The 17,430-nt window shown below is 30.6% G+C and overlaps 1 protein-coding gene across 1 annotated transcript in view; it reads right to left on the bottom strand.

The window, feature by feature from the left end:
• The window catches only part of LOC136980560 (uncharacterized), an 88,773-nt gene that overhangs the window by 30,154 nt on the left and 41,189 nt on the right, over positions 1–17,430 (bottom strand). Inside the window, 3 exon segments of the mRNA XM_067276692.1 lie at positions 9,667–10,806; positions 10,862–11,148; positions 11,151–11,811. Coding sequence (XP_067132793.1) covers positions 9,667–10,806; positions 10,862–11,148; positions 11,151–11,811 — 2,088 coding nt within the window.

The raw sequence follows: 17,430 nt of genomic DNA, 5'->3' as shown, positions 1-17,430 counted from the left end.
AATAGAGATTATAAGAAAGAGGAAATAAAAGAGAAGAAACGCGACATTAAACGTGGCATAAAATCAGAATGTAGGGTTGTTTCGAAAAGATTGAATTTTAAAATCAAAACTGAAGATTGTCAACGAGTGTATCTCGCAGATCAATACGAAGATTTAATGGTAAGTGATACAAACTTCAAAATATTTTACACATTTTATAACTCAAATTTCTATATTAGTTTTTTGAATTATTGAAAGCAAATGTAAATATAACCAATTTTGTGCAATTATACTGTAAATTTATATATATATTCTGTATAGGGTTTCTCAAATGGGATCGCACGAAATTCTTCTCATCCTGAGAAATCCATCAAATTTCTAAAAAGTTCATTTTTATTTATTTATTTATTTTGTGTTAAGGTTGTGGAAATTTTACAAATAGAAACTATAATTAACTCATAACCTGTCAGAATACATTTGTATTTAAAGTACAGTTTTTTAAATTTTTGTTCGTTATGGCATGTCACAAATTCTCAACAATCAATACGTCACTTATTTCTGACAGGACTCTGAAAATTGTTTACTTGTCAGAACCTGTAATATCTGGAATAATTGTGCTTATGCTGTCTTAATTTTTAACCATGCCCAGTAACTTCAATAACTGCGTAACGCCAGGTCGGGCAAATTGGGCAAGGATACAAACGAGTACGAAGTCTGCAAGTATGAAGTTTTTCTTCACAAACCTGATTTATTAAAGCCGAACGAACTGCCGAATTATTGAGTCATATGCTCCATGTTGCTATTAAAGCAGTCGAGGTAGACAAATCAAGAATACTAGAGAGAAAAAAGAAGTACTACAATCTCGAAAACAAACTAGAAAACTTCCAGGCTATGGGTAAAAAACACATATCTGTTTTCTCTTAAATGCGTTAAAAGACGATTCCACTCACATCAACTGAATTGGAAAGGGCATTCTCGGTAGCGGGAGTTTTCATTACTAAAATAAGAATAAGATTCATTAATCGGAGCATTGACCATCTTTGTTTTTTAAAATCTTATAAAAATTTACAATAATATTTTGTATTAGGTTTTATGTAAAAAATGTTAATTACATTTTAAGTTAAAAGTTTTATCTAAGTTCATCTTTTTAAATTTTCAACTAAGTTCAAAGCATTTTTGGTGTTGTATACACTTTCCAGCAAACTTTAATAAATTTTTTCTATTTGTGAAAATTTCTATGTAGTTCAAAGGTAATTTTAAATATATATCTTACACAGCATTATTAATATGATTTTGGGATAATTAATTCTATCCCAACATACAGTTCACACTTTTCCCGAAATTCGGGAACAAGCAAAAGACCGGAAAATGAGAAACCCTAATTTTGTATTAAACAACAGTCAGATTTTTATGGTTTTTTTCACTTTCTGCTTTTTTTTCCACGATGAAAGTCTGAAGAGTGGGAATATGAAGTGTTCACTTTAGACTCATCCAGGGTTTTGTCGAACCAGAATAGACCAGGCCTGAAATGAAAATAGCAACTGGATCGATTCAGCCCTGGGATTTGTAAGGGACTAAAATTATACTTTTGAGATTCATCAAAAGACCAAGAATAGTAAACAGTTAGATTATTTAAATTTGTAACAATGTCAACATTTTTATTATAGAATCATCCGTCTGTGATGTTGTCGACAAAAGGGAAATAGACAATTGAAATGAAGTCAATGTATTTAGATAGAGTTAGATAGCCTAATAAATAGGATTTTAACAATTTGGAGGGCTTATTACACCAAGGCTGACCTAAAAATAGATCATATCTTTTACAAAAAAATTAGTCTTTAATAATCACCTTCAAATTTAGGAAATAATGCATTCTGGGTACAAGTACCCCTGATAAGCTTACAAACACATAGTACCAACTTAGCACACACATAATTATAACATCAATATTTAACCAATACAAAGGGAATTTTGGATATATACAGTGCACTGTATATACAACATTTAACACAACCCATATACTAAAGAACTAAAAAGTATCGAGCATAAAACTTTTTTATATAATAATGTGATATATCACATTATTTGGGACCAGCAAATGTTTTATTATTTTCCACTTTTCCAAATTCTGGTAGACTGTTCCACTATTAATAATAAATATTGTCAAGTATATTAAAAACCAAAAGGGTGGGAAACTAACAATGAACTTATTATTATTAAAAATAATTGATTTTCATACCTTAAAACAAATACTCCAAATCCATAAGATTATTGAAACCAAATGCTTTGTTACAATTCATTTTACAATGTGATGTGACTTTACTCTCACATCTGTTCAGTATTTGTTTTAAGGTTATGTAAAAACGATGTCATTCCACCCCTCATATAGCTTCAGTCACACGTTGTTATTAATTCTAATGTCTTCCTGTATTTTCAGAATTTCTGTGTGTTTCTGTAGTCTTATTTTTAATTGATTGTTTTCTGTCAGAATACTCTTGACACTATCTTTTAATTTTATGATACAATGCTTTAACAACTTTTGGTTGTCTATTGTCAATATAAACGAGACATGTGGGTGATAGTGGACAATGAGGTGGAAAATCTTAACAATTTCACTCTCTTATTTTGAGCCAACGTGAATGCTTACAGAGTATTATAGTGTTTTTTTTTTTCGAACAAAAAAAATTTCTTTTCCATTAAATCCACAATGTTGGATAAAGTAAAGCTGTGAGGTTGAAAAGGGAAATTCCTACTTTGTCCTTGAAATTTGGAGTTTTTAAAGACTTTTATCCCTGAATTTTTTTTTAGATTGGACACTACTCTCTCTTGATTGGGTGAAATTAGACCAGATTGGGCTGCTAGTTAGGTAGATTTTTGGTATTCACCTGACAGCAAATCTCGACTTTCACCAAAAAATGTTGATTGAACTTTAAAATTTTCGTTTGTATTGTAGACAATGATGTTTTCTCTCCTGCCATCCAAGAATCTCCCTTGTTAAAACGTCTTGTTTATACGTTTTTTTCTTCCAAATTTTATCCGGTTTATGAGTGCCAGCATAAAGATTTAAATTTTCCTTTCTGACATTTATAAAAAAAAAATTATAATGTGTGCTCTAGTCTGACAGGGAAGAGAATTTATTTATATTCGCTTCACTTCCATTTTGTACATTTCCCCACTCCATAATAAAATATATGTTTCGGAATGTATTAAAGTACATTAATACATTTTGAGTTTACAGAGTAGGTTCAAAATTATTTTGACATCATCACAATTCCAACAAATTTTAATCATATTTTAATTTAAAAAATTACGTGATTTCCGGTCCTAACCAAAAGTTCATATAGAGTTATTTGATGCCTCAAGACCATATCTGATCTGGAATTTCATCTATTTAGCTCTGTTCTCAAGATTAAGAAAAGAGGAACGAACAACACTGGGAACCTACAATGAAAAATGTTGTAACCCTGCAGATATCAGTGAATTAAAGCATACTAAGTAGCCACTTTACAGTAAAACTGAAACTGAAAAAAATTACAATTAAAAATAAAATAAATTAATTCAAACTGAAATCCATTCAATTGAAAATTAAAAGAATGTTTCTAAAAACTGTTTACACGTTGTTTTGAAATTTTCAAACTTTAAATCAAATTTATTTTTAAATTTATATTTCTGTAATAGAATGTTTTGCTTTTAATATATATATATATACAGATTTGTTTGATGAAACCGTGTCTCGTTCTATAATTCAGGCTTAGTAAACACTAGTGTTATGTTTACTAAGCCTGTTTACTTAACCTCGAACGAAAAACCAGCAAATACCGACCAAAGCTCAAGGTGTAGTATACAAAAATCCGTGTACCTACACTAACAAAAAACATTACATAGCAGAAACAAAAAGAAACGTAAAAATTAGAATGAAAGAACATATAGTGGACCTAAAATACAATGGAATAAATTCTGCATTTTACAAACGTTGTACCCTAAACAGCTGTAATACAGACAAAGATAACATAGAAATACTTCATAAAGAAAAATCAACATACAAGTTTAAAGAAAGCATAGAAATCATAAAATGTAAAGACAGTATAAATAAAAAGTGAAGTCTTAAAATAAACGAAAACTGGCTCAATATACTATAAATTAAAAATCTTCTGGAAAGAGCAATCTTTCAAAAAATAATTTTTGCAGAATAGATTTTGGTAAAAAACCATACCACAAGGTGGCGAATGCCATACGTGGTAACACTAATGATATCAACATCAAAAAAGGGGGCGGAAACAGCTCAAATTTTTTACAGTTGTAATGTACTTTTACAGTCATAATTTTTTAAAACTATAATGTATACTGGTTTATCCACAAAGGGATTACGACAGTTTTTAGAAGATATGAAAATTATACAAAGTATAACCAAAAGGTACATCCTTCTATCGTTTGTATACTCATTATTTTATGTGTAAGTTATCTCTACTGTAATAGGTAAAAAAATATATACTGCATTATAGTTGACTGAAGAGGGGCAAAGCCCGAAACGTGTACAAAACAACGTACTGTATCCACTAAACTAAATAAAGATATTTGATGGAAAAACTTGCCAAGTGTCCTTGGAACACAACACAACACTAGTGTTTACTAAGCCTGATGTATACAGTTTAAAATTTATTTTGTATACTAGTACTTGTTATATATTAACAGGACTTATTATACTGGAAAATATGGATGCAGATATTTAGTCTTACAGATCAAAAATAATGTTCTTTATTTAGTTCACCTGAACACATACACTTTAAACTTGTGTTTCAGACTTGTTCGTCCCTCCTTAGCAGGCCTTTAAACGACACTTTGTACAATTAACAATAAAAAACATTTTTTGGTATGGCTGGTAAAGGCCTGCAGAGGAGGGATGAACAAGTCTGAAACACAAGTTTAAAGTGTATGTGTTCAGGTGAACTAAATAAAGAACATTATTTTTGATCTGTAAGACTAAATATCTGCATCCATATTTTCCAGTATAATAAGTCCTGTTAATATATAGAAAGTACTGGTATACAAAATAAACTTTAAATTAAGTTAAAAAAAAGGACACAAAGGCATAATAATCAATGCGGCCAGCTTTACATACACGCCTTTGCGGGATGTTTCCCCCTCGGCAGATCGCTCCCATTTTACGTTGCCGTAACAAACAAGGTTCACTCTAAGCTGCGCGTACAGTATTACTTCAATTCAGAATTTCGTCACACATTTTGGTTAATGCCGTCATAATCCTTTGTACAGTATTACCTAACACTAGTAATAAATTTTAGAAAAGTAATGAAATCTTTTCAGTATTTATTTACATTCCAGTCAAAACAGTCAACTATTTCTCATTGCCATTATCATTATTTGAATAAATTTGGCAGAAAAGAAATATCAGTCATAAACACATTAAAATTTCTGCACAAACTTCTGCATTTAATATAAGGGAAAAATTTAATTAGCCATTACAATAGGACATTACTCTAAATAGGATGGACTAGCATTCGAATCATTTGCCTTAACCACAAGTGGTTGATAAATTTCGAATTACACGAATTATTTATTTGTTTTTTCTTATTTTTAGACATGCAATTTTGTGTGAAAGTAATGTTCATTATCTTACAGAACCGTTGACCAGAACGTTATTGAAAGCGATTTGGAATCGGTGCAATATCGATTTGAATAAGTTTAATTATTTCAGTTGAATGAATAAATATTTTTTTATATACAATTGAAAGACAAAGTCGCTCTAAAAATCAGACGATCACCATTTTTATTTTCTTTTAGTGTTCCAGAACAAATCAGACAGCCAGACCTTTCCTTTTAGGATACTTAGCTGCCCATTTTTATTCATCCAACAGAAATGAAAACATATTTGTCAAAATTCGTCACCATAGGGATGCCACGGCTTAATCTACAATTGTCAGCGCAATTCCTCAATAGATAAAAGGAACCGAAAGAAAGAACGGATAAGGATGAACTATTAAAGACGTCGTAAAATTTACCATACGTATTGGTTTTTCCGTGTTTTTAAGGAACTCTTCTTTAAAAATGGGCAGCTAAGTAGCCTAAAAGGAAAGGTCTGGCTGTCTGATTTTTAGAGCGACTTTGTCTTTCAATTGTATATAATAAAACAAATCTAATTAAACAATGCGATTTTTTATACCCATTGTTTGTAAGTTATTGCGAAGAGTAATAAAAATGGCCGCCCACAGAACGCGGAGAAGCAATTGTTATAATGTTGATAAGGAAATATGGATCTTCGTGATTTCAATAGCGTTATTCCACTCTATTACTAATAAAAAAGCCATTGTCTGTGTATATTTATATATGTTAATTTTTTTATAACTGCAATTTTTGTGTACTTTCTCACCACACCGGGCAGTATAAATACAATACACACAACACACAACCAATAACCAGCATGAAATATCCAAAAGCGGCAAACGTTTTTGATGCCCCTCCTGGGCTCTTACTCAGGCTTAATTGTTTCTTCCGTTGGAACTGGATTCTTTAATTCAAAGATTTTTAAAATTTTGAACCTGCCCTGCTTCCGAAGTTCCTGCGATCTTTGTGAAAATCTCAGATGAAATTTTGGTTATATTCGTTTTATGTTCTGACAGAAAGAATAGTGTGCTTATTTTGCAGAAATATTAGCTACAGAATAAACGTTTTATCGATTTCGGATTAGTGATGGCACTACGTTCAGTGATGTCAGTGACCGCGTGACGTTTTATTATCAAATCCAATTAGTAACGATCTAACGAGTCCGTTATTTAAAAAGTTTTATCCCTAATCTAAAACTTACGTACAGTACATACAATTAGAGTGGCCAGACGTCCGGCTTTTCGCCGGATTGTCAGGTATTTGACTACTCTGCTCTCTATCCGGAATCACCTTGCACCAGACATCGATTTGTCCTTTTTTAGGGGTGTGATGAAAAATGTGTATAAAAATAGTTCGATACTCACTTTCATTGAACAGAGGAAAATGGTTAATGTTTTCAGATGGCCCATACCACTTTGACCATTTTCTTCGTTAAGAGGCCAAAAAATTACACAAGTGTTTACAAATGGTCACAAATGTTTATCAGAAAAAACGAAAGGTTTAACCAATCATATTCCGGCTTCTGCTGAATTTTCCTTTTAAGTGGACGGAAGTTGCAAGTGAGGCTTGCAAGATGGAGGAGGTTTGAGTTATTAAAATTTGTTGCCGACTCCCTAGAAGAAGAGACGTTTTCTTTGCAAGTTGCTTCGACCGAGTGCCGATGCCCGCGTCTTTCCCAGCTTGCGTCACGGTCTCTTAGGTATCGCTAAAGTTGTTATCAATCGTACTTGTTCTCTCATCCAGTTATTCCCCAGAATTGCTGTTTGTGTAAAGACTTTCACATCTGCAGCACACGTCCGGACTTGTCCCCTCGGTTTCCCTGTCCATGTTTTGGATTTGCAGTAGAAACCGAATTTAGCCAAATAACTCCTAATGCTTGTGAGAAATGTGATGCAGACTTTAATATTGTATTAATCTTCCATAGAAAACCTTAAAGTGACAAATATGTTTTTTCTGTAAAACAGCCTTCACTTCAAAGTGTCAAAATCGAGCCTAACAAGTGCCATACTTTATGAAGAGTTCTGCGATGGGGTGAAGACATGTAACACCGATATTGACATGGATGAATTATACGAAGAGTATGGGTCGCAGCTGCGAAGAACGCTAGCTGAAGTTATTCAATATGAGTGACATATAAATTCCTTTTCACAATCTAAAGAGAATCAGTGCCTATATCTTCTCCATTGTATGTAGCAATGCTCATGCCAAACGAAATTTCTCAACGACGACTTTACTATGGAGAAACGAGAGAAATCGTTTGAAAGTAGACTCTATCAAAGCATAACTCCAAATATGTAATAACTTGACAGATGAATGCCCAGTTATATACAAAACACTTCTTGTCAACATCAAACTACTGGAAATGGCAGGCAAAGAACAGAAATATGAAAAGTAGACAGCCATATCCTCAGTTTTCTTTTTTTAAATAAAATACAGTGGGTGATCGGTTAACAAAGACTTTCGAGAAAAATTTTTATGTTCGGATAACGAACACCTTGCAGAACAAACACATGCCGATATCTGTTATTAAAGATCTTTGAAAAAAGTGGGAGGATGTCAGAACAACGGTCTTAGAATGGCATCCAAACCAGGTTGATGTTAATAGGTGTGGGGATCTGTACAATTACAATGCTATTAATTACTTGTGAAAAATCCTGAAGACAGAAAAGTAATCGACATTAAACAGATTCTTTTACCCTCACAAACAGAAAAAAAACATGACTAATAAAAATGGAAGACTGTGTATATTTTGTTAAATTTTTGTTTATTAAAATATTTGTTAGACATATCACAAGAATATTTGTATTCATATATGTATTTTTATTATTATATATAAATAAACGTAATAAGTATATATATTTACTGTTTGCAGTTTCCAAAACGAATTAACGAAATTCACATAAAACTTATGGTGAATTGATAATCGTTTAACGAACAATTCAGATAGCGAACAATATCTTGGAATGGATTATGTTCGTTAACCGATCATCCACTGTACAGAATTCTTATAGTGTAGCATCTACCTGAAGTCACGAATGTTTGGGTTAGAATTAAATTATTCATTATTACAGATATTTGAAACTAAAATATAAAACATATAGAAATAATGACTGGGCATACGAACAGACTTTTGATGAGTTTGAAATTCAATTGTAGTTGTAAATTCTTTTTTACAAATGTCACAATAGAAATTAATCTGATTATAAAAAATAGTCACATGCTTCTCTAAAACTTCCCGACACACAAAAGTCTGTTCACAGATATTATATTGATAAAATAATTGGGTGTGTTTCTAAACAAAAATTTTAAATGCAATTTCAGTTTAGTTTCTGTTTTAAATTTGATTTTACAATGGATTCTAAAACACGAATGATTCTGATGAACGAGTTGATGGCTTAAAAAAAGTTTTAATATAAACACCTTTGTTACACACTTGTTTCACAAACGTAACGAAGATTGTCTTCATTGTCTATGTCTATTATGCTTTCGACAACAGATCCGTTTTATGTTTAAATGAAAATAACATTTCTGTTAATTAATTATGTTGCGTTTACTTTTAAATTCTTTATCACAAATATTACACTTTTCACTGTGAACTTTCAGATGTTCTTCTAGTGTGTTTCTAGTCATAAATGGCTTGTTACAAATATTGCATAAATACATATTTTCATGTTTAGTAATACAATGTCTGGCTAAGGCATTTGTATTGGTATAGCATTTTTTATATATGTCACAAACATACTTCTTTTTATCCCTATGAATAATTTTATGCTGTCCCAAAGAACCTATTGTCTTAAAATATTTGTTAGACATATCACAAGAATATTTGTATTCATTGCTGTATGTAATAATATGCCGTTTTAAAATAGAACTGCGTTTAAAACTTTAATTACATACCTGACATGTATGGTCAAATTGATTATTAATTACTTCATGACATGCCAAATAGTGTTTTGTTTTAATATATTTGTTACGTAAATCACAAGTATGGTTGAATTTCTCATTATGAACGATTTTATGAGCTAACAAGCATCTTTTTTTTTTGGTTTTAAACCTTTTGTTACATACCTAAGAAGAATACTCGAAACTCATACTGATGAACGTTACGTTCATCAGTATGAGTTTCAAGATGTCTTTTCATTTGGGATTTACATTTAAAACCCTTTTTGCAAATATCGCATTTAAAGGGACGGTCTTCACTATGAGTTTTTTGATGGAGTTTTAGTTGCTCTTTCCGTTTAAAACCCTTATTACAAATATCGCATTTGAAAGGACGTTCTTCACTATGAGTCACTTGATGTCTTTCTAGTTCCTGTTTCCGTTTAAAATCCTTATTACAAACATCGCATTTCAAAGGACGTTCTTCATTATGAGTTATTTGATGCTTTTTTAGTTGTCCTTTCTGTTTAAAACTCTTATTACAACTATCGCATTTCAAAGGAGGTTGTTCACTATGAGTTACTTGATGGTTTTTTAGATGCACTTTCCGTTTGAAACCCTTATTACAAATATCGCATTTGAAAGGACGTTCTTCGCTATGAGATTTTTGATGGCGTTTTAGTAGGACTTTCTGTTTAAAACCCTTATTACAAATATCGCATTTGAAAGGACGTTCTTTGCTATGAGATTTTTGATGGTGTTTTAGTAGGACTTTCTGTTTAAAACCCTTATTACAAATATCGCATTTGAAAGGACGTTCTTCGCTATGAGTATTTTGATGGAGTTTTAGATCATCTTTCCGTTTAAAACCCTTATTACAAATATTGCATTTGAAAGGTCGTTCGTCACTATGAGTTTCTTGATGTATTTTTAGTGTTCCTTTCCGTTTAAAACCCTTCTTACAAATATTGCATTTGAAAGGACGTTCTTTGCTATGAGATTTTTGATGGCGTGTTAGTTGCTCTTTCTGTATAAAACCCTTATTACAACTATGGCATTTGAAAGGACGTTCTTCACTATGATTTATTTGATGTGTTTTTAGTTGCTCTTCGTGTATAAAACCCTTATTACAAATATTGCATTTGAAAGGACGTTCTTCACTATGAGTTACTCGATGCCTTTTTAAACCCCTTTTCCAGTTAAAACCCTTATTACAAATATCGCATTTGAAAGGACGTTCTTCGCTATGAGTTTTTTGATGGAGTTTTAGTTCCCCTTTCCGTTTAAAACCCTTATTACAAATATTGCATTTGAAAGGTCGTTCATTCACTATGAGTTTCTTGATGTATTTTTAGTGTTCCTTTCCGTTTAAAACCCTTATTACAAATATTGCATTTGAAAGGAAATTCTTCGCTATGAGATTTTTGATGACTTGTTAGTTGCCCTTTCAGTTTGAAACCCTTATTACAAATATCACATTTGAAAGGACGTTCTTCGCTATGAGTATTTTTATGCGTTTTTACTTGCTCTTTCCGCTTAAAACCCTTATTACAAATATCGCATTTGAAAGGACGTTCTTCACTATGAGTTTTTTTATGCCTGTTTAGGTGCACTTTCTGATTAAAACCCTTATTACAAATATTGCATTTGAAAGGACGTTCGTCGCTATGAGTTTTTTATGCCTTTTTATTTGCTCTTTCCATTTGAAACCCTTATTACAAATATCGCATTTAAAAGGTCGTTCTTCACTATGTCGTGCTCCATGACGTAACAATTTGGATTTCCACTTAAATTCTTTTCCACATATTTTGCAGGAATGAACTTTGTGTATTCTCTTGTGTATCTCTAAATGGCTCTTACAATATGGAACGCGATTACCACAAATGTTTTTCGTCTGGATATTAGATTTTTTACCATTTCTTGGAGATGACTTCACACGATTTCCAGATGGCTGCAAACATAAATTCCTACGAGAGATTTTGTTTCGATTTCCAGTTTTGTGTTCTTTCACATGCCTTCGCCAAAGAAATTGCCACAAAAACGACTTATTGCAGGTTGTGCAGCAAAATGGTTTTTTTCCAATATGACAGAACAAATGTGTTTGTAATATTCTCTTATTTGTAAAAGTCTGTTTACATAAATCACACGTAAATTCTTGTTTAGAATGAGATGAAAACATAATCTTAAAGTATTTCCTTTTAATCCTATCTTGAATTTTATTCCATTTTCTACTCGAAGGAACGTATCTCTTTGTTTTGATATTATATATTAAATGATTTTCTTTTTCTGAATTCTGCTGAATATCGTATTCCTGAATTTTCTCTTCCTCCTCAACTGAAAGTTTAAAAAATAACTTAATGAAGTATCTATTATATTTCAATAAACATAACATAGCTTTAATATTAAAATATTAGTGCTGTATTTATATAATTGTTAAAGTATACCTATTTTTTCCGTTTTAAAGCAAAGCATCATTTGTTTTTTGTACTAAAAATAAAACACTTTATGTTTACAGTCATAAACTGAATGTTTCAGCTTTAGTTTCTTTAGCAGACTTTTAGATGTGTGTGAAGAATTGTTTTATTTTATCTATTTTTTATTTTTGTTTATTTTATTTGTGTACTTTGTTTCAGTTGTTATCATGAAAACATAGAAATCGTGTGCTTTTAAAGAGAGGAACAAATCATTTGTGTAAAAGAAAAAATACCACAGCAAAAGATTTTAAGTAGAGAGGAAAAAACGGTGAATTCTTCAGAATTTTTGGATAATTTGAGCATATGTCTAGTAAATCTGTACAACAAATATCAGCAACGTGCTTTCTAACACGTTGCAAATATTTACTTATTTATGTTATTAAATAAGTTATATAGCTCTCATTTACTTCGTTTCAATAGATTTTCTTTATTATTTTAGCAGATCCATGAACAAACCAAAATCACAACTCATGAGTTGTTATTCAATAATTCTGATCATTCGAAAATATTTTCATTAACTTCAAAACTTATATTAATGCGATATATGTGGTTACATATAATTCTTAAACATCTAATCGCAGTTAAATGTATGACTCTTAAATAAACAACAACTAACTCGTTATACATAAAAATCAACAACTGCCGAATTATCGGTCTAGCAAATGGCTATAGTAATATTAATAAATTAAGATAATTTGGTACTAGAGTTAGGCGTTAGGTGCCATCTCTTGCTAAATTATAATAATTAGAATTTTAATTAAATAATTTAAATAAATTTAGGCTTAACTGGAAGAAAAGAATCAACCCAAAGCGGGACTCAAACCCGCAACTTCTGCTATCCGTGCAGACACGTTACCAGTTACACTACCCTCACTGTCCTCTGTCTTGTGGCATTCTTTCCTTAATATCAAGAACGGACAAACATCAATGCCATAAACAGATAATATGAAAAAATTAAAGACACGAGACACCGATTAAATTGGTACGAAGTTTTGATGAACGTCGAAAGTCACATTATTTCAATGAAAATCTTTTCTCCCGAAAACAGTTAATATATGACCGGCACAACTCCATTGTCAAAGGAAAAGTATAATGTACAGAGGCAACCCACTATTAATTTGAGTTAAGGAGCATTATTTTAAATTAAATACATTAAAAATATGATTATAACTTGCAACCCAGCTTGTGATGATGCCATAATAAATAATTGCTCGTTTCATTGAAATCTAAAACATTTAAGTTGGAATTTTCTGTTGTAAAATTCTGATCTATTGAATTGACAGTTTTAAATCTGTCAACTAAATTAAATGCAATTGATAATATTAAATTCTATTTAAATCCTTATTCACTATAAACAACATATTTGCAAAGTTTTTCAAATGTTATCAATTTGATTGATATAATTAGAAATTTTTGTATTACGTATTATTCTTATCACTAGAAAAATACTTTCACAGTATTAAAAGTATTAAGCGTCTTACCTCTGTTGATTTTACAATCAGAATGACTCCAAATAATGGATCCGTTTGTGTTGTTTGTGGAAATTGGTTCACTTTTAATATTTATCTAAAATAAGAAAAGATTACGTTATATTATTTGACAGACTGCTCTTTATAGAAAGACAAATGGAAAAATTATTTAAACTAGGGCAACCCGCTTTTTTATTATATATTCATTTTTAAAGACTACGTAGAAGAGTCAGAGATTATTTTTCTGTTACAACATTTATGTTCTCCAACTTTAATCATAGGAGTATTAACAACTATGGAAGAAAAATATTTCCACTATAAAATTTTTCCTTTAATTTAAAAAAGGCGACAAATTTATTGAAAATAATTATAAAAATATAGTTGTTTGGTTATTAGCTAAAATTTGTAATGAATGAAATTTTATTGAATAAATTTTTTTCTAAATAAATGAAAACTGATCTTAAGTTGGCAACAACTCACAATGATGAGACATATTATATTTATAAGGATAGAAGCGGGCATACACGTAAAATGAATTATTTTGTTACACCTCGTAAAAGATTTTTATGTACACCACAAGAAAGATTTTTACATATTGATAGATAATTTTTTTATTTTTGAATCTATTGTTTTTTGGGTACTTTTTTATTTTCTCATTCACATTTTGATTCATATGAACAATTCAAATTGTGAATGGTTTTGAAATTGTTTAATTTTTCATGATTTTTTATGTTTTTTAAGTTATTTGATTTTAAAATTTTATGATTAAAAGTCATAAAAATCATACAATTTCGAAATTGTTCACATTTTGAGGCGTTCGTATTTAGGTGAGCTAGAATTGCTATATACACTACTTACAAATCTTATCATTGTTTTTCAGATATATTATAGAAATTTGTAATACGTTAAAATATGAATATAATCGCATAATGTGTATATCTATTTTAGAAAATACAAAAAAAAAGCAATGTTTCCACAGTTTCCATAGACGGCTCGCCACTGATCGTGTATCATTTGCCTTGAGGGGTCAGACCTAATGAAGATTTTACTTGATACCATTTACAATGTTTTATAAACTTATCTCTATCCTCAAAGTTAAGTCTTTTCCTATTTTATAATAATTAATAATATGTAAATTTACACCCTATCAACCCTTATATGCTATTTTTTGCATTAAATTATTTGCCAAACAGTTATATCAATGCCAAGTTACTTTTTTACTTTAGTTACTAAGTCCTTGTGCATATAATTATTTTAAATTCAAGGAAAGCTGTATTAATCACACAGTAAGTGCTATCTGTTGACTTATGTACCAAGCAATATGTGCTTCTAAGGCATGTTGAAATTCCACGAGGACAGGATATTTCTTGACTTAGAATGCACATGAAAATAAATCCCTATATACTTAGTACATACTTTTACATTACTTGCATTAAAAGAAGTATTTATTGCATATACATTTATGTAATATATATGAAACGAAGTGTGTGAAAGTGACACGCAGATACGTAATGCACTGTACAGTACATCGTACAGTGATTTTATGGTAAGGACACAAAGTGAGAATTAATGGAGTGTAATGGGTGCTCAGACTTTGTGTGTGATGTATTATGTATTCTTAACTATTAACCATAAAATCACTTATATGGTTAATAGTTAAGAATTTTTAAACTGAGGTTTAAAATTCATTTCAAATCGCAATTTAATAACATAAGAATCAGAGTTGAAATATATTTACTTATAAAATATTAATAAAAACGTTTTAAAATTTATGATAATAATTCAATTTTTCGGCATAGAGCACAAATGCTTGGGCATATTTGATGATAGGAAAGCAACGAGAATTAGTGTTACCACCTGTCCGGTTTTCACCTGGACAGTCCGGGAATTGACTCACTGCCTGGATAAACTATTAATTTTGTCTGGGAATTTCGTAGAAATTGTGAAATTACAATGAAACAAAGTTCTTGCAAATATTGTTATAAATTTACACCGTTTAAACAACGAAAAACCTCACACTCACTGAAATTCATCTGACATTCTGCCATGTTACTCTGTTTATGCTGACGTGTGACGCGCAACCTGCCTCTCGACCCATTTATTTATTTATTTATTTAGTATTATTATTATTATTTTTTGCTTGTATGTTACTCATACGCAAGTCCCTAATCCCTAACTGTAACTGATTTAGAACCAGCATGCACGTTATTCGTCGCATTGTAAAATGATATTGCGCATGCGTCAGGAACTTCTGTTCGAACAAACCTGACCTGCCGTCCGGGTCGGCGATTTTGTAAAGGTGGCAACACAAATGGGAATATTAGTCATGACTTTATTCGTCTTTGCTCTAAATTTCAAATAAACATTTATTAATTAACTATAATTAATTCTTTGATTCAATACAGATTGTTGACATACGAGAATATTGTAAATCAAGAAAATGAAGATAAAAGAAGAGTTAGAAACGAAACATTCAAACTTTATAATCAAAAGAAACGAAAGAAAATTTGAAGTTGATTTTAAAAATTTCAGGGGGGAATTCAATACTGATGTGAAGGGTTATAAAACAATTAAATCACAACCTTTAGAAATGAGTTAATGCAACAGGTTATGCTTCCCTATCATCACCTTTAAATGGTGTAATACGCTTCCCTATCATAACCTATAGAGGTGAGTAAATTAATGCAACAGATAGCAAATAATTTAATGCTTTCCTATCATAAAATGTCATTGCGACCACCCTCTATTTCTACATCCTCTTGACCTTCCCCACGAAACAAACTTTACTAGCATCAATGCCCCTTATATACAAGCTACCATGTAGAATTTCGTTTTTTTTTAAAACGAACACCACGGCCAAAACATCAAATTTCATAGTAAACAGCCAAAATGTCTTTTACTTAAAATCGAAAATATCGAAGCTCAGTTTAACGTTGATGGGCCGTTATTTATACAAACATACAATTGAAAAATATATTTTTTTCTATTTCCCACTTTATATTTTAGCATTTCAGTTGTGTTTCTCGTTATTAAAGCAACACCGAGATCTTACAAAAAAATATTTTTCACTCACCTCTAAGGATTCCGATTTAATTGTTTTATAACACTTTACATCTGTATTAAATTCTTTCTTGAAATTCTTTAAATCGACTTTAAATTTCTCTTCGTTTCCTTCAACCGTAAAGTCCGAATATTTCGTTTCTAACTCTTCTTTTATCTTCATTTTCTCGATTTACGATTTTCTCGTATGTCAACAATCTGTATTCAATCAATAATTAATTAATTAATGAATGTTCATTCGAAATTTAGAGCAAGGAATAAGGAAAGACGATAAGCTCATTACTATTGTTCCCTTTGTAACAGTAAACAAGGGGTGCACTCTCAAGGTTAACGGAAGAGACTCCAGTGGTAACACGTCTCCAGCACACATGATACTTGCAGCCATAAAATCACATGTTATATGATTAAAAGTTAAGAATTTTTAAAGTAACAAAAATCCTTCAGCGACTCTTCAGCGTTGAAATATATTTATTTATGAAATATTAATAAAAATGTATTAAAATTTATGATAATCATTCAATTTTTGTATGCCCTTGATACTTGGGGGCCCAGGGTGTGAGTCCTATTAGTCCCTATGTAGATCCTGAGTACGTAAGTAGCCTGATAGTTCAATGCTAACTCTCGTATTATGAACAAATAAAATTAAAAAGCAGGTAAATTTATAAAATAAATAAATAAAACTACTAAAAAATGAAAATGAATATAAATTTCATTATCTTTTGTGCGAAACAACAGTAAAATCATTTTTAATAGTTATATGGAAAGAAACGACAGTTGCAATTAATTAAAAATAGTATAATTAATGCAGGAAATTCAACGCAAAATTAATATTACATGATGATCCTCAGTTCATAATTTACTTTTAAGATAGTTTGTTATATTTGTTTGATATTTTCCCCCATTTTTGTAAAACACGAAATTGGAGAAAAAACTTCCTTTTCGGTTAAAGT

Source organism: Centruroides vittatus, unplaced genomic scaffold (assembly GCF_030686945.1).
Source record: "Centruroides vittatus isolate TY-2023 unplaced genomic scaffold, ASM3068694v2 contig_711, whole genome shotgun sequence".
NCBI classification, from domain to species: Eukaryota; Metazoa; Arthropoda; class Arachnida; order Scorpiones; family Buthidae; genus Centruroides; species Centruroides vittatus.
This window is presented reverse-complemented; position numbering and strand designations above follow the sequence as displayed.